Source organism: Balaenoptera musculus, chromosome 9 (assembly GCF_009873245.2).
Source record: "Balaenoptera musculus isolate JJ_BM4_2016_0621 chromosome 9, mBalMus1.pri.v3, whole genome shotgun sequence".
Taxonomy (NCBI): Eukaryota; Metazoa; Chordata; class Mammalia; order Artiodactyla; family Balaenopteridae; genus Balaenoptera; species Balaenoptera musculus.
Genome location: NC_045793.1, coordinates 75,937,327 through 75,959,023, shown reverse-complemented (window position 1 = coordinate 75,959,023; position 21,697 = coordinate 75,937,327). Strand labels below are relative to the sequence as shown.

The 21,697-nt window shown below is 38.6% G+C and overlaps 1 protein-coding gene across 6 annotated transcripts in view; it reads left to right on the top strand.

Annotated features, from left to right (window-relative positions):
• RAPGEF5 (Rap guanine nucleotide exchange factor 5) overlaps positions 1–21,697 on the top strand; it is a 219,143-nt gene that overhangs the window by 150,507 nt on the left and 46,939 nt on the right. For all 6 annotated transcript variants that reach the window (XR_005021218.1, XM_036863410.1, XM_036863409.1 and 3 more), the window contains one exon: positions 20,613–20,691. Coding sequence is in view for 5 of the 6 variants with exons in the window: in XM_036863410.1 (XP_036719305.1) it covers positions 20,613–20,691 (79 nt within the window). In the remaining variant the exon portion in view is untranslated. The remainder of the gene's footprint in view (positions 1–20,612; positions 20,692–21,697) is intronic.

The window sequence follows — 21,697 nt, the reverse complement described above, 5'->3', positions numbered from 1 at the left end:
GTGAGGAAGAAAGCATACATGGGAAGAAATAAATGGTCCTGGAGGCTGGGGTGAGCCTCTTCTGGATTCTTACATTCCTGTACCCACCAGAGGCTGGGGAAGTTAACCAAGCAAGGGATGCAAGTTATTTCCATCTCTTCCCCACAAAAGTCACTTCATTGTGAAAATGTAGGTGCAAGGCCCAATAGGCTAAGAGACCTATACTCACAAAGGACAGGTTCAGGGGGTTACTAACTGATGTTAATATGCAAGTGGAAAAAAAGTTTACTTAATTGAATGGAATAGAAATAAGAGTTACTGTATTTTTGTTATTACCCAAATCTAGAATAGAATAGAAAACAACAATTCATACAGTATTCTATCACCATATCAAACTGAGTTTTAAAAGCAAAAAAACATTGTTAGAGATGCTTACAAGCAACCAACTAATGATTTTCCTAAACGATTTGATCCACACAACACTTAGCCTGCTTATTTTCATAATCCCCTACGTGCCTACCTTTCCTCCCTGGTACTACCAGGCACAAACAGTCATCCTGGGAATATCTGTGGGATGAATGGATGGATGGATGGATGGATGAATGAATGAACGAATGAATGAATAATTCTTCATTGTTTAAAATGGAAAAACTGTTTGAGTCTGGTAACTGGATACCTATTTGTGAACGTCGAAGGATTGAAGCTGTTTTCAAAAATTACCTTTTCTTTCGAGGTTCAGGGTCTGACTTGAAGCATTTGGAATGTTAGGGAAAAATCAAGCAGCTCTATCTTTCATCTTCCCAGAAATAGGGCAGACATCACTGGGCATTCCTAGCCCAGGAGAATTACAAGGAAGGCAAGAAGCAAGAAAATGTGTTGTGAGTGGAGGAGCTGGAGGGGTGGAGGAGCGAGTCCCCAGCACCAGCCCTGGTCTGTAGGGTCTACAGTGCTTGCTGCTCCTATTTAACCCTTTCCCCTCTCTGGAAAGGATCAAATGTGTTTTGTCTAGAGATGCTTCTATTAGGAATAACGATTTCTGTTCTAAGGGGGGTGGCCGGGGACAACGCTATGATCAGATGAATTACACAGAGAAAATCCTTCTTATTGACTTTTCTTTCTACATCTGCATTACGATGAGTCTACCTTAGGGGAAACACAAGAGGAAATACCGTTATTTGCTCCCCCTTTTTTTTCCCACGTCTTAGGTTTTTATTCATCTTTTTGAAGCAAATTGCTTATGATTACAGGTTTTCAAGAAAAAACAAGCAGAGAATAAGATAGTGGGAACAGGTAGTGCCTATTAGCCGATTCTTATTAGGCTTGACCTGCTTTCTTCCAGGTATGGCTGTTTTTTACTTCATGAGGTTATCGTTCAGTATATTGTACAGTCAGTGTGGAAATGTCTGCTCATCCTGCTTTGACCACGGGGGGCATGGATGCCTCCGTGTGGGTGGTGTACTTTCAACAGCACCTAGTAGACTGATTACATCATGGAGAAAGTGAGTCCCTTTACCTTTTCACGAGGCAACCACCTCCGTGAAAGTACCTGGTTTATAGCATAGGGTGTCTCACTTAATTGATAGGGTCCCAAAGCTATTCTCCATTGCCAGCTTAATGGCTTTTTTTGGAGCATTGCACTGATGGAAGCTTGAGTGAAGCTAGGGCAGGCAAGCCATTTTTCATTTTCTTTTATCTTCTTTCCCTTTCCAGCATCAAGCGTATCCTAAATACTTGATACCTATTTCTTGTGAAGGAAAATTAAGAATGCCTTTTTTCCTGATCATTGGAAATATGGAAGACAATTTAGGTGAACTTCTTCCTTAATTTCCTTACCTTTTACGATTTCTGGAAAGATGTTTGGTGCTTCTCTTCTAGGCTTTCTTTTGCAGGTGGCAAGACCTTTATAACCCTGTGGCTGCATGGCTTTTGCAGGACTAAAAAACTTTTGGCAGGTAGACACGGAAGTTTTTAGATGGTGGTAAGCCTCTCCATGATTTTGTGCAATTAACATGCATGTAAAATTATCTTGGATTTATCTTTTTATTTTTGTGGTATCATGTAACACATAATAGACCAGTGGATCTTATCTGTGGCTGTATCATTAGCAGCACATGGGGCATTTTTCAAAATATCAATGTCTGGGTCCCACCCCAGAGATCCTGGTTCAGTTGACCCGAGTCGGGGCCTAAGAGTTAGGGGCTTTGAAGGCTCCCCAGATGATGCTATACGTAGCCAGGTGTGAGAGCCACAGAACTAGGACAATGACTTTGTCTCTCCACTTTTTTCAGAGACATATTCAAAGTGTCTAATAGTTATAAATTTACCCCTGAGAGCTAGGGGCATCATTTCTCCTTTCCTCCACCTCCCCTCCCCACTCCCTCTCCTGATCTCTGTGTCCAGCCTCATATCCACTGGTCCCTGCCCTAGAGCCTCTGCAGCCTGAGTTCAGAATTCACAAACCTGCATTGCTGGTCCATCCACTGAAATGGTTTTGAAGAAAAGGAAATAATCAGAGCAGACAGAGGTACTGGCCACACAGCTGTTAGCTCTCAGTTCTTGGAATGAGGAGGTGACGGAATAGTGAACAAAACCCATTTGGATTTTTGCCAGGGTTCTGTCACACTCCAGGGATCTCTGGGTGGTCCTTCAGTCTCACAGCCAAGAATGCTTACTTCTGTAAGAAATGATGTTCTAAGGAAGGAGAATATGCACGCAGCAGAGTAGAAAGGGTACTAAAATGAGATTCTGAAGCCTTGGGTCCCAGATCTGGGCTCCATTAATAGACCAGCCTGAGACCTTGAGCAAGTTATACATGAGATGAGTTCTGACATATCTTTCATCACTGAAATGCTTTGATCTAAAGAGATTTATATCAACCCCTTTCCTTTCAAAGTATGTCACAGAACCGTAGAATTCTAGATCTGGAGGAGACCTTAACCCTGCGGTCGTTTTATGCTGACCTCACCATCACTTAGGCTTTGCACAAGGACTTAGGCGGTTTGGCCTGACTTCATGTTGCCCTGTCTTACTGCTGTGTTTCTTCAGCCTTGCTCAGAGAGCAGTTAGAATGTTGATGGGGTAGCAGGCTTGGAATTCAAGGCTCAGTGGCCATACCTGGTGATGATTTAAGTGTGTTTGTATATAACCTTGTCCAATGGGAAACTTTTTAAGTTCCTTTGGGAAATTATGCTATAACATTTACAAAGAATCGCTTTGATTTATCACCTACCAGTAATATCCATTTGCAGAGAGTTTTACTACCAGGCCATTTTGGGATATTCAGAAACAGTCCGTTGCTAGAGAAAAGCAGCGGTTTTCCCCCAGTGATGAAATACTCTGCATCCTGGCTCTTATACTAGCCCTCCCCCTGTAATTCCTTTACTTTTAACTTTACACACTGCTTCTGTAATAAAATACAGCAGTGCATATTTGAGTGTTCAGTTTCTATATGCGGGTGAATGAATACCATAGAAAAATTTAGTTCCTTCCTTCCACAGATATCTTCCACCTCTTATGTAGGCACTGTTCTAGCTGTGGGGCATATAGCTGTAAACAAAATACACACAAACTCCTTACCTTCGTGGGACTTACATTTTAGTGGAGGGAGTCAGACAGAAAACAAATAGGGAAAGAGTGGGGGATGTTAGTGGTGCTAAATAACCAATCTCATTATAGACACAAATTTGGGAGAACTATATCCACATGTCTTTAAAAGTGAAGAAGCTAGAGGATATTTTAATGTATTTAAAGTAGTATAGAGAATGAATGTGAAATGTCTGGTCCTATTCAGCAAAGTTCAGAACCAAAGGAAATAGACTTAGTTGAAAAAATAAATAAAAGATGTAAAAGGAGTTGGAAGTAGGTATAAGTATCCCCGGATGGTACTGGCGCCAGCTAGGAGCCATAGACTCTGCATCCGTGGAAATGGTTGATGTCAGCCTTTTACCTTCTTGACCTGTGAAAGTAGCTTTCTCAGGGACAAATAACTGGACTAGGTTGCCACTTGAGGTCTTTTTCAGCTTTATGAAACTGTCAGTGTTAAATATTAGGTTAATTTTGTTTGCATACATGCTAATGAATAAATCAACGAAAGACTAAATAAATTCATGAGCACCAACTCCAGGTGCCCTGGGTGTTCCTCAGATGCAGATGAGAACCCCACTGTCCAGAGAAGGCTTGTTTTTTCAGATAAAGGGAAGGCTTGAAACAGCGATCCACGGTGACAATGAAAATCCCCAAAGTACCATCGAGAGAGAACTAGGAGTAAAAGTGCTCATATTAGAATATGGTTTCTGTTCTGCTTTATAATCTTTGTGCTTTTGGTTTGGTTTGGTTTGGGTTTTTGGCAGTTCCCTTAGCTTCTCTCCTAACTGCTAATGTGGAGATGTAATGTTTTTTGCTGATTGTAATTGAAGCATTGGAAGACTTTATAAATTAATACAAGTGATGAGATAATTAGAATTGTGTAGAAATTTCTTTCTCATTTGCCTCATTATGAAATCAAAGAGTTTTAGACCACATGACATCTGAGGCCCTTCCAAATTTGAGAGCCAGGATTTGACACCACTCTGTTTATCCAAACATCCTCTCCATTAGATGGATGCTTGTACAGGATGATTATCTCCATCTAATGGACATAGATGCTAAAGCAGAAGTTAACTAAGCTGCTTCAGAGATAGAGTGGTCATTTGAATCTGGAAGTGAACCCAGATATATTCCTAGCTTTGTCCTAGACATCATTTTTGTCTAGTGGCTAAAATCTTGGATGAAAGGCAGAACTGAAATAAAAAACCTACCATTCGACTCTAGCTATAAACCCCAAATCAGGCGCTTCAGTTGCCACTTAAGAGGGAGCTAATCTCCAGCACAAAGACCTGCTTCTTGGTTTCCACCTGTGAGCAAGGTGGCCACTGGGTGGCCTAACTGCTTCAAGAAGGTTACACAAGAAAGGGGGTGTGGGGGAAGAGGTCCTAGTTGCAGCTGATGCTGTATCAGACCACTCACATGAGATAATATTAAAAATCAGATTACGACTGTGAATTTCATTTGAGGTGTTCATCTTCTGAACTAATCTATTCACACCACCTTTCAACATGTGATACTATATATGATAACAAGGGAATTGATGCTTTTACATTGCCAGTAGATTGTGGGTTAATTAATACTCTTGTTGGTAATGAAGTGAGACATAGATGAAGCATAAGGTCATTAATGTACACTGATTAATAATGAAAATGTGGAAGTTTTCATTACAGCATAACCAATGGGCAAAAGAAGATGTTTAATGGATAAAGATGTAAGGAGGAGTACAGCCTACTTTTCAGGGAAACAATCCCCATTTAGAATGAGACTGGATCATTGGAGTGCATTTATTAAATCGCATCATTTTCATGTTTACTCCACATGATCTCTTCCAATACTTAAAGTTCAACTATAAGTCTAGAGCACCCTAGAAACAAACTGAAATATTGTAGGGCTGTGAGAAATTAATTTCAGGAGGATCTGAAGATAGGAAATGGAAAATGAAATACACAAGGGGCAAGAATTACCTCAGAAATTAGATCTTTAGTCTCCTGACTATAAGGATTTTGAAAAACTTGTGCATCTTAAGAAGAGTTTTTAGACTTTCTTCTTTGAATACTTTTAAGGAAAATATCAACAACTTTCTGATGGGCTAGAGGGAAGGCTGTGTCCTAGAGCTGGGAAGTGAGATAGAGGATCTTTGAAAGTTTCCTTCACACATTATGTTCTAGATGAAATACACATGTGACTTCTTGTTTCTGTGAAGTCTGTCCTGGTGGTGATGTCCTCAACCCCCCAAACCATGAGGGTTTTCCTATGTAAACTGTAGCCAGAGCAGAAGACTTAGAAATGAATGGACTTTCTCCTTTATTCACCTTTGCACATTTTATTTGCTTTATTCCCCTTATTTACATTTTCTTTGCTTCCCCTAAAATGCTTTTCCTCCAACTCAGGTGCTCAATTTGGTACTCATCTTTTTAGATAGACAACTGTGGGGAACCTTAGGTATTTCTTTCTTTGTAGTTCAGTAAATTTCTTTTTTTTTTTTTTTTTTTAAATACAATTTAATTCTATTTTAATTGATAGGAAATCACCTCCAAGTTTATGTAAATCTTCAGTAAATTTCTAATTTCCTAGAATGGCTGGTGGATAAATTATTACAAATAATAAAATACTCTGGTACACTGAGAGTTGCCATAAATATGTACATAAATTGTCAATTTTCAAAGAATCATAAGAGAGAAAATTAGTCTGTTTTTCAATGTAAAATATGAAGGCCCTTTCTAATAAGTCACAAAGTTCATGTAGAATAGTCTTTGGTTTTATAATTACATGAATAAGATATTGGCTTAAATCCGTATAGTCTCTTTGACATAGGGTGAAGGTTCCCCTTTTTTTTTTGTAATTTTAGAAAATATTTTATTTATTTATTTATTTTGGTTGCTCTGGGTCTCAGTTGCGGCAGGCGGGTTCCTCAGTTGCGGCATGCATGTGGGATCTAGTTCCCCAACCAGGGACAGAATCCAGGCCCCCTGCACTGGGAGCACGGAGTCCTATCCACTGCGCCACCAGTGAAGTCCCTAAAGGTTGTTTTTTAAACACAAATCCGGTATAACTTGTAGTTTTTCTCATAAAGATGCATTTGAGAAAGATAATAGCTTTGTTTAGTTTTCCCTTTATATTTTGTCTCCCTAATATATACCCTTTAAGAACAAAGGCTGCTGCTTCTATTTTTCTATCTATAGTTCTATAATCTATAATTTCTATAGCACAGTTTCTCAGTTTGGTGCTGATTTTTGTTCTTATAAATTTCTTCTTTTTTCTTTTTAAAAGGAAAATAGATTTTTGTTTCTTTAAAAAGAAAATGCTGTTCTCAAGTCTTAAAGTTTTTAAAATGGCCATATTTTCTCAGTGCATTTGGGGTCCACTGGCATATTTGATATTGTACTTTAGTAGAAACACTTGTGATTTTGCCAGCGTCCCGCTGTATTTCCAGAAACTTGTTTAAATGTGTGATGTGAGTCAGGTATTTTTGGAGCAGCAAATTGAAAGAAGCAACACATTCTGAAATTTCTGGAGACAAGATACTATGTCAAAAGTGAGTTTGACAATCGAGTAATTTTAGCAGAATCATAGTTTTAAAGTAACATCAGCACATGAAATTACTCGAGACTGTGTTTAAGACAATTCAAAGGATGAAAAAACTCTCTTTTCTCTCTCCCTCTGTTTCTCTCCCTCAGAGATCTTGTGTGTCATCTCTCCAGTTGATGGATTTAAAGTGAGATTATCAGATGTTCTTGTCTGTATTTTTTAATGCTGTGACATCGTCCTCAGTCAAAAATTTAGCATCCTATCAGAAAATGGGGGAAAAAAGTGATTTTTCTATATAAGAGTGTGTATTTTAGGTAGTCTTATAAGTGTGAGGAAGGAATGCTAGTAAATGGCAATTTGTTGATTATAATCCCTGTATGTTAATCTCTCACAGCATGTTTCAATCAAATTATGGCTTCATGTAAAGGGTGCAATGCCACAGAATTGCTCTAATTGACAAGCACATGTCTAAAAGGAATGTTCTTCAAGTGGGAGAATTTTTGCCTTTAACATACCTATAATTGAGCTTTTCCTCATTTCTTTTTGCAGTCTTTCTCATTATAACCTTCCCCTCCCATTTCCCATTATCCTCATTTTTTGCCCTTGGGGCTTTCTTGCTCTACAGTTGAAACCATTCTTTTCATTCTGTTTGCAGCTTTTTGCCTTGTGCTTAAGGCTGCTATTTGGCTGGCAGTCCTTCCCCCAAATCTCAGAAATAAATATGAAATTAGACAGAATTGGTAGGTATGTGTGAACGGAAAGTGTGGAAAACTAATATATCATGTTGTAATCCCCAGAATATCTTGCTGTAATCTAAATAGTGACAGAAAATTACTTTCAGAGCCATCCTGTATCCTTTTCTGCTTCAGACTTATCCTTCTTTTCAGCATTCAGGATACTTGGTCAGACTTCTAATTTTTAAATCTTTTAATCCTGTAAATGAGCTTCACTTAGTGTGAAGATGAAAAGCATCAGTTAAAATTGCCCATCTCATGCCTGGTTGGATATTTCTACTTAAATTCTCAGTCTAAAAATGAACAGGGTTTTAGGTGAGTGGCTGTATATATCAGGGCTCATGATAGAAGTTCTAATATTAAAGCATCTGGTGTTTTCCGTCTTGCTACATCCCTTTGAATGTGCCTTAAATAGACTTGTTATGAAGAAAGATTTACATAGTACATAGAGCAAGTTAGGTTTTCCCCCCAAATTTTCTTCCTGTCTTGCTTGATATCACATAGTTTGTTTTTGTGTAGCAGGCTTATAGATATTGTAAATCCAGTGTCATGATTTTGTTAAGAAAAGAAAGAAGAACAGGGTGAAGATATTTTCATCCTAATTTTGGATCTTTTCCCAAGAATTGAACATACGAAATGTGACTTCTTTTTTTTTTTTTTAAAGAATCTTTCTTTTTTATTTATTTATGTATTTATTTATTTTTGGCTGCGTTGGATCGTTGTTGCTGCGCTCGGGCTTTCTCTAGTTGCGGCAAGCGGGGGCTACTCTTCCTTGCGGTGCGTGGGCTTCTCATTGCGGTGGCTTCTCTTGTTGCGGAGCACGGGCTCTAGGCACGCAGGCTTCAGTAGTTGTGGCACGTGGGCTCAGCAGTTGTGGCTCGCGGGCTCTAGAGCGCAGGCTCAGTAGTTGTGGCGCACGGGCTTAGCTGCTCCGCGGCATGTGGGATCTTCCCGGGCCAGGGCTTGAACCCGTGTCCCCTGCATTGGCAGGCGGATTCTTAACCACTGCGCCACCAGGGAAGCCCTGACTTCTTGTGTCTTAGTTCAGTTTGATCTGAATTTGAAGGCATTGCAAAGTCATTTTCATTTTACCACTGATGACTTTTGTAGAAAGATTTTAGTAAGTTCAGGTTCTGCCAGTGCTGATTGGCATATTGTGAGTGCATCTCTCAGAATTATTATGACAGTTTACACTGTTTGACAGTCTTCTGGGGAGGTTGTTTGTTCTTTTAAAAAATAATCAAAAACATAAAAGGCAAATGTGTCTGCATCAGCACATTCTACAAATCCACAGTAATGAGATCAGGATAGATTCACAACACTCCTCTCTCCTTAAATGTACTTTTCCTGCTTATGATAGCTGAGAAACTTGAGCACAAGACCACATTACTGATCATGTGTTTGAGTTCCTGAAAATATTCTGTGTATGTATTATTTGTGATTAGGCATGGCTGCATATAACAGAAAATCTCGAACAGGTATACGTATACTTCTGTCTCATGTGAAAATAAAAATAAAGAAATGCAGTCCAGAGCTGGTAAGTCCCCTCTGAAATCAGCCGGGAGTGAGGTTCCTTCCAGCTCTTCGCTCCAGTGTCCCTAGAGTCTGACCTGCATCCCACGAACCAAAGTGAATATAGCACCACGGTCCAGGTAGCAGGATGGAGCTAGTTAAGAACATACCTGTTCATCACACCTGGCTTCTGCTTTTCTCTCATGGACCAAAACTTAGTTGTGGCCACATCTAGCTACAAGTGAGACTGGGAAATGTCTCGTTTGGTTTGGTTTTAAGCTATCTGGGGAGCAGTATGCCCAAGAAAAGTCAAAGTTTGGTTCCTAAAGAAGAGGAAAATGGCATGAAATTTTATGAATGGAAGCTTATGTTCATTTGTTTTGATACTTTAGACCCGAGGCCATAATTATATATTTCTGTCCCTTCAAAGTAATATAAACACATTGTAATTTAAAGTGCTGTATAATCACTTTTTAAAAGCCTCTCAACAAGTGACTATTGACACTAATCTCATGTATTCTTTTTTTTTTTAATTGATGTATAGTTGATTTACAATGTTATGCCAATCTCTGCTGCACAGCACAGTGACTCAGTTATATCTACATTCTTTTTTAATATTCTTTTCCATTATGGTTTATCACAGGATATTTAATATAGTTCCCTGTGCTATACATTAGGTAATCTCATGTATTCTTAATTCTCAAGGTTTACTTACCGGTAAGTACCTTTCTTGTGTGATTTGAGCCCCTGAATTCATGCTAGAGAATTATGCATTTTTCACTCCAAAATTCTCCCTTCCAGTTGTTAGAAATATTTTTCATAAAATAAATTTAACATATACCAAGAAATAGTTCATGTCATATGGCTTTGAAGAAGTTTTTTTAACAATATCACAAATTAAATTTATTCTTTTAAGAGTAGGTTATAGTATACAATTTTATATAATTATATTATTGTACTCTTGGTGATATTTCAGAACTCATATGTACCCATTACATACCTGTGTGAGTCAAATCACCGTGAATCATGCTAACAGAAAGGCTTAAGGATGTTTGTAGGCTTGTAAGTAGTATATTTAATTTAAAACAAAACTGACTTCTTAGAACCATTTGAGACAAGGGATATGTATGAGTGCCTTTAGCCAAAAGGCAAAAATATCTTGGCCAGTGACAGTTGATACGTGTTTAATGGTCTGTTGATCCAGATGTTGGGCTGACAGGTGATAACTGAGGTGAGGGATAGCCAAGACTTTGACATGCAAGTCACTTCATTTGATTTGGGAAAGAGTGAACAAAATGTAATGTGACTAATGGTTTTCAGTATCTATAATGTCTAATACGGAGAAGTTTATGTAGAAGAAAAGGAAGAGTGTTATGGTTTGACCTTTTTAAATAATTGTTTCCCTTTCTGCCTTCACATTTCAATTTTTAAAAATATAAATATGTATAATTGGTCGTTAAAATATCTTAAAAACATTATGAATCTGTGGACTGTCTTAATCCTTCCATGTGATTGTCATTTCCATCTTTAGAGAAGTAAATTGGCTGATCTCTTATAGCTATTTGCTATTACCAGGTGTTTGCTAGAAAATAAAAACAAAATAACAAAATTTCAGTAGGAATAAAGGAACTGTAGCATGCGCATAGGTGGAAAAAGACGTCATAGGGCCATCTTTGGCAATTCAAGGCCAATAAAAAGACCGAGCTCCTGTATCTGTGATGCTTTTCCCTGTCCAAACCCAGGATTCCATGACTTTCCTGTACTTCCTTTCCCCTCACTCCTGACATGGACGGTTTGTATCCACACCCTCAGGAGAACATTGTGCAGTGAGAGCCACTGCTGTGGCTCAGCACGCCTTGGGACCTAGGCCCCTTCCGACATTAACTCGGTGGTTATTCTCTGTACTTATCTCAGTCTCAGTGTCATCATCTCGCTAAAGATAAGACCTACCTTCTAAGGTGGTTATGAGGAACACAGATCATGTGGGTGACGCTTGTGGTACAGCCCACAATATGTGGTCCATAAAGGATGGCTGGTATGGTTATTTTCATACAGACTAGCTACTGTCTTCCCTCCCACCAGCCGACATTTCCCCATCACCTACTGAAGCCACCGCTGGCTTCCTGGGGCACGGTAAGGAATAGGTGTGGTTCAAAGCATGGTTTGAGGCTCTCTGGGGCTAAAACATGTGTGCTGGGTGGCAGTGGTGGGCAGGGGTGGGGTATGGAGGTTCGCTCAGACATTCACATGGATGGGATTTCATCAAGCTGGAGCTTGTAGACTGCCCGTTGTGGTCCTTTAACGATCTCACCAGTCAAATTCCAAATCCTTGCAAAAGCTGAGACTTTATCTTAAACTTTGTCTTCACCAGAGCAGATAGCCCTGTGCTCAGCCCTAAGTAATAGGTGTTTGGTCATCTATTTTGACCAAACCTTTCTTTGTGACCCTAAACCACAAGTCTCCCTTTCACCTGTGTGAGAAAGATAGCAGCCATGTGATACTGGAAAGAAAGAATTCTAATGACTGTTCTGGAAACCAGACACAGAGGCATGTCTGCTGTCAGTCACTGGTTGAAATACTTTTCCTAGAAATGTTTTCAAACACAGGCAATACATTAAAGTAAATTTTCTTATACTGGAAGTGTTCAGTTTGTATAAGATCTTGTGCCACATTGCTTAGAAAGAGCCTTAGTTGTGTTTCCTTTAAATGAGTAAGTTTGCAGAATAGATTTTTAATTTTTAGGTTTAAAATAGGCAATTGACTATCCATTGCTAAACTTTATTTAAAATAACTTCTCTCTAGTGTCCATAAAATTTCTTTTAACCAGAAACAAAAGTAAATTAGTAAATAAATAAAATTTTACTTGTCTGAAATTCAGCACTAATGGTTCACAATGACCAAGGGAAAAAAAGTTAACACTCAGAATGGTGATATATTTCAAGTTTTGAAAGAAAGCTGACAATAGAGATTCTTCTTAGTGCTCAGGAGATAAAAATATCATACCTTGTTTTAAGTTGAGTCAAGAATTAGAGTTATTGCTTGGAATAACCATGCCTGAGACTTCTGATTTAAGATTTTTTTGTTAAACATCTTTATTGGAGTATAATTGCTTTACAATGTTGCATTAATTTCTGCTGTGTAACAAAGTGAATCAGCTGTATGTGTACATATACCCCATATTCCCTCCCTCTTGCGTCTCCCTCACACCCTCCCTCTCCCACTCTAGGTGGTCACAAAAGCACCGAGCTGATCTCCCTGTGTGATGCAGCTGCTTCCCACTATCTATTTTACATTCTGTAATGTATATATGTCAATGCTACTCTCTCACTTCGTCACAGCTTACCCTTCCCCCTCCCCGTGTCCTCAAGTCCATTCTCTATGTCTGTGTCTTTATTCCTGTCCTGCCCCTAGGTTCATCAGAACCAATTTTTTTTTTTTTTTTTTTTTAGATTCCATATATGTGTGTTAGCATACGGTATTTGTTTTTCTCTTTCTGACTTACTTCACTCTGTATGACAGACTCTAGGTCCATCCACCTCACTACAAATAACTCAGTTTCATTTCTTTTTATGGCTGAGTAATATTCCATTGTATATATGTGCCACATCTTCTTTATCCATTCATCTGTTGATGGACACTTAGGTTGCTTCCATGTCCTGGCTATTGTAAATAGAGCTGCAATGAACATTTTGGTACATGACTCTTTTTGAATTATGGTTTTCTCGGGGTATATGCCCAGGAGTGGGATTGCTGGGTCATATGGTCATTCTATTTTTAGTTTCTTAAGGACCCTCCGTACTGTTCTCCATAGTGGCTGTATCAGTTTACATTCCCACCAACAGTGCAAGAGGGTTCCCTTTTCTCCACACCCTCTCCAGCATTTATTGTTTGTAGATTTTTTGATGATGGCCATTCTGACTGGTGTGAGGTGATACCTCATTGTAGTTTTGATTTGTATTTCTCTAATGATTAGTGATGTTGAGCATCCTTTCATGTGTTTGTTGGCAATCTGTATATCTTCTTTGGAGAAATGTCTATTTAGATCTTCTGCCCATTTTTGGATTGGGTGATTTAAGATTTAATGTTTAAATTAATTTTTCTTTGTTTCATGACATTTTAGAATATTTAATTGACAGGCACTTAGGAGCACAGTTTGTAGCTTAAGAATGCATATGTGATGTTAATCATACAAGGTACAGCAACTCAGGTCGATTATGTTAAACTGAGCGAATCTTCGAACCGGATATTAATTTTTATTGGTAGATGCTGGCAGATTGGTATTGAAAGCTTCATACCCATGACAATTCCCATGTTCTCATCTATACTGTTAAGTAAAATGATACTTGCATTGATCATGAAGAAATTCGTCTTCCTGGCTCATTTGTGAGAGCCCCTGCTGTTACTGATCAATGAGCTACACAACCACAAGAAGAGTCTTTGGGGAGAAACAGCGTGCTAGATGGCATGAGAGCTGAGTGTCAAGAATATCCTTAGTTCTCTCCAGTCTATCTAGAGTATGCCTCTACCACTTAAGGGGCACCTCTCTAAAGCCAGCACACCAGGGACCTTCACACACCACATCCAGTGACCTTTGAATGCTCTGTCTCATGGACCTCCTTCCAGCAACTTTTGACTCTTATGATCTGCTCTCTTTTCCAGTCCTTCTTTCTTGTTGGCTTCTATCACATTTATGTCTCCCAATTCTCCAATTTCTTCTCTTTTTAAACTCATCTTTCTCCCACCATTGCCCAAATGTGAACATCCACCCTAGCTCAACCCTCAACCTCCTGCTTACATCTTCCTAGGATTGTCACTGAGAATTCATGTTGTTCCCAAGCACTCTCTTTATACAGTTGCTCCCATCTTCATCCAGCCTTCTTTAGCAAACTCTGATCTTGGATAATTTTGCTCAATAGTTCCATTTAAAGTAACCTAGGCAACCCAAGCTCAATGCATTTAAAAGTAAACTCATCCTCCCTCCCCTTATTCTTCCTGTATCCCGTTGGACTTCCGGGATGCAGCAAGTGTAATCTGCATCTCTTGTCACTTCTCACCTTGAAAGTCTTCATTCACTTCCTTTTTCCTATAGAACGAGCCCCAGGCTCCTTAGTCTAGAGCTCCAAAACACTCCAGGAATTGGCTCCAACCTACTTTTCTACTTTCAGTTACACCATGTGACCTCTTCCATTACTGTTTCACAACTGTACCATAGACTAAGACTTACATGCTCGCGTGTTCCCAGACAGTTCATGTGAACGAATGAAGTCAACCAGAGCAGAACTGTGCTAAACTGGGGAGGGCACCCTGCGTAAAGAGCGCAACTCAGATCTAAACCACGGTTGCCATCTGATGTATGGACGTGGTGTTTCCAGATCTCTGATTTTTAAATATTGTCATCTAACAGAAAACATCTTTAAGGGCAAAACAAGGCTCAAAGGCCACAGGTTTGTGACTCAGCCACAGACACACACCCATACCCACTCCTTTGCTCACATCCTTCACCTCTTTCTCCACCAATTCTGCTCAGAAGGTCGGAGGTCATCTCACACGCCACCTGTTTGGTGAAACCTTCCCTGGCATATGGAGTCTCTCCTTCATCCCCTGTACCATCTATGTTTGGTGTTGCTCAGTTGCCGTGTTACCTTACTTGCTTCATCCCATGGGGATGCACATCTCAGCTCCCTTTCTCATTATGAGCCTGAAGCCATGGACCAGCGTTGTGCTTCCCTGTATCAACCCCCAGTGCCTCAGCAAATGCCTTATGTGTAGTCATTCCTCGATACACAGTTTTGGTTGGTTGCCTGGTAGCACTTGGAGAACTGGGACCGGACAGACATAAATAATTTTATTTTAGGAAAATAAAGAACAGGTAGTATTTATTGCGTGCTTGATATATGCCAGATTCTTTGCCAGATGCATTAGCTGTCCTATTCTATTTAACTCAGCTACAACTCTGCTAGGTGTGGATGTGACATCCACTTCACGGTGGATGATTTAACTAAGGCCCAGAGAGATTAGGTACTCTGCTCAAGGCTACCCAGGTAGGAATCCAGCTCTCTGACTCCCTTTGCATGCTTTACACTGTGTTCTGAGCTTCCCAGCAGACTTGGCAGATACAGGAGTTGCGCCTGGACACTGAGAGCAGCTGATTGGGGCTGGGACAGCAGGAGCTCATGGGGCCCGTCCACTCTGTAACAACAGAGTGACCTGCAAACGTGACCCTTTCTCTGTGTGGAGAAGATAAAAGTGCTGCTGTTAATACTCCATGGTGCTTCTAGTGCCATTTTTAAAAGGCAGCATGTGCAATTACACGTAGCCAAGAACATAAACCCTGCTGTATTCAAATCACTCTTTCCTAAAGAAATGTGGTGGGATTCCAAAACCATATTTTTTTTTTACAAGTTAAAATGAAAACGGATTTCATTATTGGAAGAGTGCCACGCAGTCCGTATCATAAGTTCCTGTCATTAAAGGGATGACTTTCCAGGTTTGATGTAGAAACAGCATTAAATGAATAAGCCTTTCTTGTGCAACCAATATCTAAAAATAAAACTAGATCAAGATTTGACAGTTTTAGAATGGCTAAGCAAGACTCTGGTGAAATTGTAAAAGTCTGCAGGAGTTGAGTGAATTTAAAAGCTGTGGTAAACAGCTGCATTTGAGGTCATGAATACTGCTTTTTGAAATGTAAAATACACTGAGCAAGAAGCAGAGCTTGTATTGGTGGCATAGCACTTTAACCTATGATTCATACATGAACATTAAGTTGTTTTTGTTGTGCTTAATCAAATTACATGGACATTTTGACACTGCTTCTCAAAAAATAATGGTAAGTTGTAACATTCCAGGGCCAGAAATGGGCGCTTTCATGTACAAAGCTTTTCTTGGCTCCTTGGAATAGAGGTTAAGTAGAGCATGTTTTAGAGCACCTTAAATTTCATTGCATCTCAAGTAGAAATGTGGGTGAAGCAAAACTACTAACAGTACTTTAGGGGATATGAGTTAGTACAGAAATGCTGAATATTCACATTACCTTACTTAGATTAAATGGCTTCTATGGGCAGTTGTCTGTCAAAACTCTTTTCATTTGCTTTCTTGGTAATTCACTTTAACGGGTGAGTGGTTTCATTATGGCAGTGCATTTTGCTGGCGAGTGTTGAAAAATAACTGAGGTAGATTTCTCTAATTGTTTCTAAGTCACCCTATACGCATTATGATTTCTAGACTTCAGGGTTCGTTCTTATGTTTTTGTTTTTTTCTTTTCTTACCCCCCCCCCCAAAAAAGGCATTAAGCTTAGACCTTTTGGAAACATTTAGACCATTTTCTTTAATTTGATTAAATTTATATAACAGAAACCTATAAAAAGAGTCCGTACCAAACCAATTACCGTTCCACCTTGACACAACTCTGGGATATTCTAGAAACACTTGTATTTTGCAGAAATAAAATGGAAATTTTTAGTGCTTGATACACTTAAAGTGATAGTGAGAAAATTTTTAGATTTATGCATATAAGAAGAATACATTCAAGTAAAATCAAATAAAAATAGATCATTCTTTTCTTATGTCTTAAAGTTAAAACAGTAGCAAATGATAGGGGAAAGTTCTGTATTAATTAACATTATGGCTAATTATAGACCTGAATTTTAGAGCCATTTCTATCAAGTCTTTAGATTTTGACAGCATTTTGATATATTTTATTTCAGGTTACATTGTTCTTAAAACTGTAATAGTATTTGCCCTCCAGTTTTGATAGTTATTAGCATGTTACTTTTATACTGCAAAGAGTAATGCCTGTATTTTAAAAAGCGACTACAAAATGTTTTGTTATTTGGGGGAAGAAGAGGGGTATTCCCAAAAGGATGGCTGAGTATTTTTGTCAGTAATAAGCCAAGAATTTGGGATTAGATTTAGTGATTGATTTAAAGAATAGAATTTCAAAGAAAAGTTTTTTGTACACTAATACCTAGGTATTCATTAACCTAGAAATCAAAATGAATGCATCTTTTTATTCAGAGTGTTAGTCTGTATGGCAATTATGAATGTGTTTAAATGAAAGATGTTTTTATACACAAAGGTGCTTTTCTACCTAGTCTTAAATTACTATTAATTAAGCAGTATATAATATAATAGATAATTATAGTGTTTTAATGTGGATGCCAGTGGATTTGCTCGTCTTTCTAAATGGCCATTGTTGGTTAATAGTCTTCAGGGGATCGTTTATATAGCCATTGTGGTTCTAAAAATATCTCTAAACACCAGTGGGACAGCCTTTTTTGAAGCATGGATATTATAAAATGCACTTTTATTTGAAGTGTGTTGTTTTGATTATATCACTCAATTACTTTCATATGCGGCAAAAAAAAAAATTACCAATGTTGAAAAGGAATAAAGGAAAGCTCTTTGTGTACAGAAAAATTTCAGAACAATATGGTAGTTAGAGAAAGATTTGAGTTAGGAGTATTGGGACTCTGTTCTATTCATTGGATTTTTAGCTATTCTATTCATTAGGTTTTCAACTGGAGATGTTTTTATGTAGCATCATTGTTTTTATTTTAATTAATATTTCTATGGCAGAGAGATAATTAGATAAATGCTGTTGAATATTAAATATGGTAGTAGCTTAGGGGAAATAAGCATTTCTGGGTCAAAGCCCTCAACAAAATATTATCTTATGTGAGCTGATTAATTGAATTGAATGCCAAATGGTTTTGCCACCATCCAGCCAAACTCTCACAGCCACTCAGTTCATTATCTAAGGCTCTTCCAGAATGAAATGAATGCTTTTATCAAAGTTAATGGTGCTCTTTTTAATCTGAGCTATTCATGGAGGAAATCTTGATTAGAGAATACTTCCCACCTCACTAAATTAGCTACGTGTAAGAACATCCCAAAGAGTCTGAACCTGAGTGTCACACCAAGAGTTTTACATGCTGAATTGTCTGAGGTTCTCAGTGCTGTCACCCAGTGGTTTCTGTATATTGTGGGTTCCAATCTGTAAGGGCCCATTGGAAAGCCTGAAGTCGATTCTAGGTTCTAGGCTGCTCTATGGTCCTTGCTGCCTGTATCTAACATTGAATGCAAAAAAAGACTTAATTTCCAGTCAGACCAGAGAAGCTAAGGATTCTCATCAACCATGTTTAGTACAAAGATATGTTATAATTTGTGAACATAACTGTGTAGTAGCATCCCAGAGTGATAGTTTTCAAGTTGGATTCCAAAATATCCTAGGGGTTCAGACATTATGCCATTGTTGGATCTTAATTTCAACTATTTAAAACACCGTAATGAGGGAATTCCTGGTGGTCCAGTGGTTAGGACTCTGCATTTCCACTGCAGGGGGCATGGGTTCGATCCCTGGCCAGGGAATTAAGATCCCACAAGCCTGGAGGTGTGGCCAAAAAAAAATTAAATGAAAAATAAAACACTGTAATGAAAGAGACACAAAATTTCACATACACATTCCAATTTTTCACTAGGATGCCAGTGATTAACTTGTGCTGCCAGGTTAACTAGTTTGGGGGTAGATTTTACAATAAAGCTTCTTCTGCCTTTTTGTGCATAGATTGGAAACTTTTGTGAACAGGGACTCCAGTAGAGAGCTCCTAGCTCTGCTATGCATATCCACTCACATTCAGTTGTGCAACCAGCCACCTTCCCAGTTTTCCTATACTGGGCTTAATATATGCCCAGCAAGGCCCAGGCACATCTGTTTGAGAACTTGCTTTTCCACAGAGTAATAGTGGGTTAGACCAGTGACTGTTCACATACTACGGTGTGATACAACATTATAAGTTTAGGCTTAATTTACATTTTAGGTGCCATTTGTCAAATTAATTTTTTTAGTGAGGAATACTGTTACTTATCTATTATAAAAAAAATAAATACCTTTGAAAAAAATTACCTAATACTCTTCATTAACACCTCTGGTTCACTTTAATTAAGGGCCTCTTGCAACTAGAAAGCAAGCTTTTTTGGTCAACCTTTACCATTTGCAGCCACTTACATGTATGGATCAGGACTATCTTGATATTTTGCAGCATAAACAAACCATGGAAATAAATTAACCCCTGCAGTTGATATAGGACTGTAGGTGTCATTCACAACCTCTTTTTATCAGAATTTTGTGTTCTTCAACACGGCCTTTTGTTTTACATTGATAACTTTTAAAGAAACATTGCTGGTTATTTCTAAAATTCTGGAATTTTTCTAATCTTCAGCATAGAGCTATAGCATTCTGTATTGGACAGTTCTTTCTATTTCCACATTTGTAGTGTAAGAGAGCATCAATGCTATTTAGTGTACAAGCTCACTATTCTTACAATTTTCTACTATTTCAAATAGCTAAAAATTTGATATCCAGAATGTAAATGATATGAGACTTAAAGAATGTATTAAAATGAATTTCAAGGTAAGGAGATTGGATAAAGGCTACTATGGCAAAAGGTCTACTTTGCATTCTGAGTGTAAATCTTTTCTATCATTTTTGAAATTTTATTGGAGGTCACTTCGCCTGTTTAGCAGTTCCATATTATGTGTAAGCTGGACTTTTCGAAGAACACTCAGGCAAAGAGGCAATAACAGTGGAACCTGTTTTTGTTGGTTGAAGAGGTAGAAAAGGAATTAGGAGGGAGTATGTCATGATCCATTTTACCTGCTCTCTCTTTCCATTTTTAACTGGACTTAGTTCTGCCTCTCTTCACAACAATAAGAAAGTCACTCACCACTTTCCCAGCTTCTTACAGATGCTTTCGAGAGATACAGGTGAATGGCCTTGGAACCTGACGTGTGTACTCTGGGTTTTATTATCCATTGTTCTTGTCCTAGACTTAGGTAAATGGATTTAGAAAGCCTTTATTTATTAGAACATATAAGCGTCATTCCCTGTAGGTCTGGAGTACATACTTCAGAAATCTTACAAAATTTATTTTTCAAAGCACTTTTTTTTTATGCATTGGTTTTCCGTAACATCTATACCCAAAAATATAGGTGATGTTTTAGGGAAGGAAAAAATGGTGACAAAATTGTATGTTTAGAGAGCCTTGTAATAAAAAAAAAAAATCTCATTGCTTGAGGCGTTCTATATAAAGAGTTTTAAAAAATAACTTTGCTAAATAACGTATTCTGTGGCTAAAATTCTCCTAACCTCAGCCCTCCCACTGCCACCACCATTTGTCACATTTCTTCTGTGCACACTGTTCCAGGGCCTGGCTAAGCGGCTGCCCCTCTTATCACCGATTTGCTCACCTTGTGTTTGTTTTCCTTTCTTTGCAGAGACCCTGCTTGATGACTTCCTTCTCACGTACACGGTCTTCATGACAACTGACGACTTGTGCCAGGCGCTGTTGAGGCAATATCCTTCATTAACTTCAGGATGCTGTGTCGGCTTCCTCTCAGACAGATGTCTCACATTAGGAATTAACTGCCTTTCTTCATTTACTCAACCCCTCGGTAGAGTGTGGCTATGTTAAATATTCATGTCTTGATAGCCAAGGTGAAAGATGAAATGAGACAGACTAGGCAGGGGGAACTGGAAATGAATGCAGAGCTGCTGTTTTCACATTCTACGTCGTGGGTAAATTGTGCTGTCGATATTATGTTTTCTTCAAACCTACATCTCAAGACTTCAGAATCTGGAGATGAATTTGGCCTGCTGGGTAAACACCAGAGTCAAGAGGTTGAGTGGATTGGCAATAACTGAACTTAGAAGACAATCAGTCAGTTAGTGCCAGACCATGTGATGGGAAAACATACATATGTGATAGTGTGTTTCTGGGCAAGTATCCCGGGGGAGACAAGGATTCCCCACTTGGGAGGTCTTACCCCCGTAATCAACTGTCATCGTTTCAGAGCTTTGTCAGGGCACGCTGTCTTAGGATGATGGATGTGATTTGAAGGTTGATGACCAGTTAAGGAGGCTTTAGGATTGCATACACTAACTAGAAGAGATGCAACAGATCAAAGGCTGGAAAGCCACGCCAAGGAAAGGCACTCAGAATTTCCGAACGAGTGTCTTGCCTCACAACGTTTAAGGAAGAGTTTTTTCTTTATCATTAGTCAAGCCATGATAGTTACAGGAAAAGAGGAAAAGAACATTTGCATAAGTGGAAATAATGTAAGATAAATCTTTATATTATGCCTTTCAAGAGAAAAACTAGAAGAAATGATACGTCAGTAGATTCTTTTTGTGTTTGCTTGAGTTTGTTTCACAGGCAGAAATCAAAGAAATCAGATGTCCTTGATGTACTTTTTTTTTTTTTTCCTGAGTTAGTTGCTTTAATTTCATGGTGACATAACAAGGATTATAAGTATTTTTTCTCCAGATATAGCCATTCTGAAATGTTCAGGGTTAGCTATTA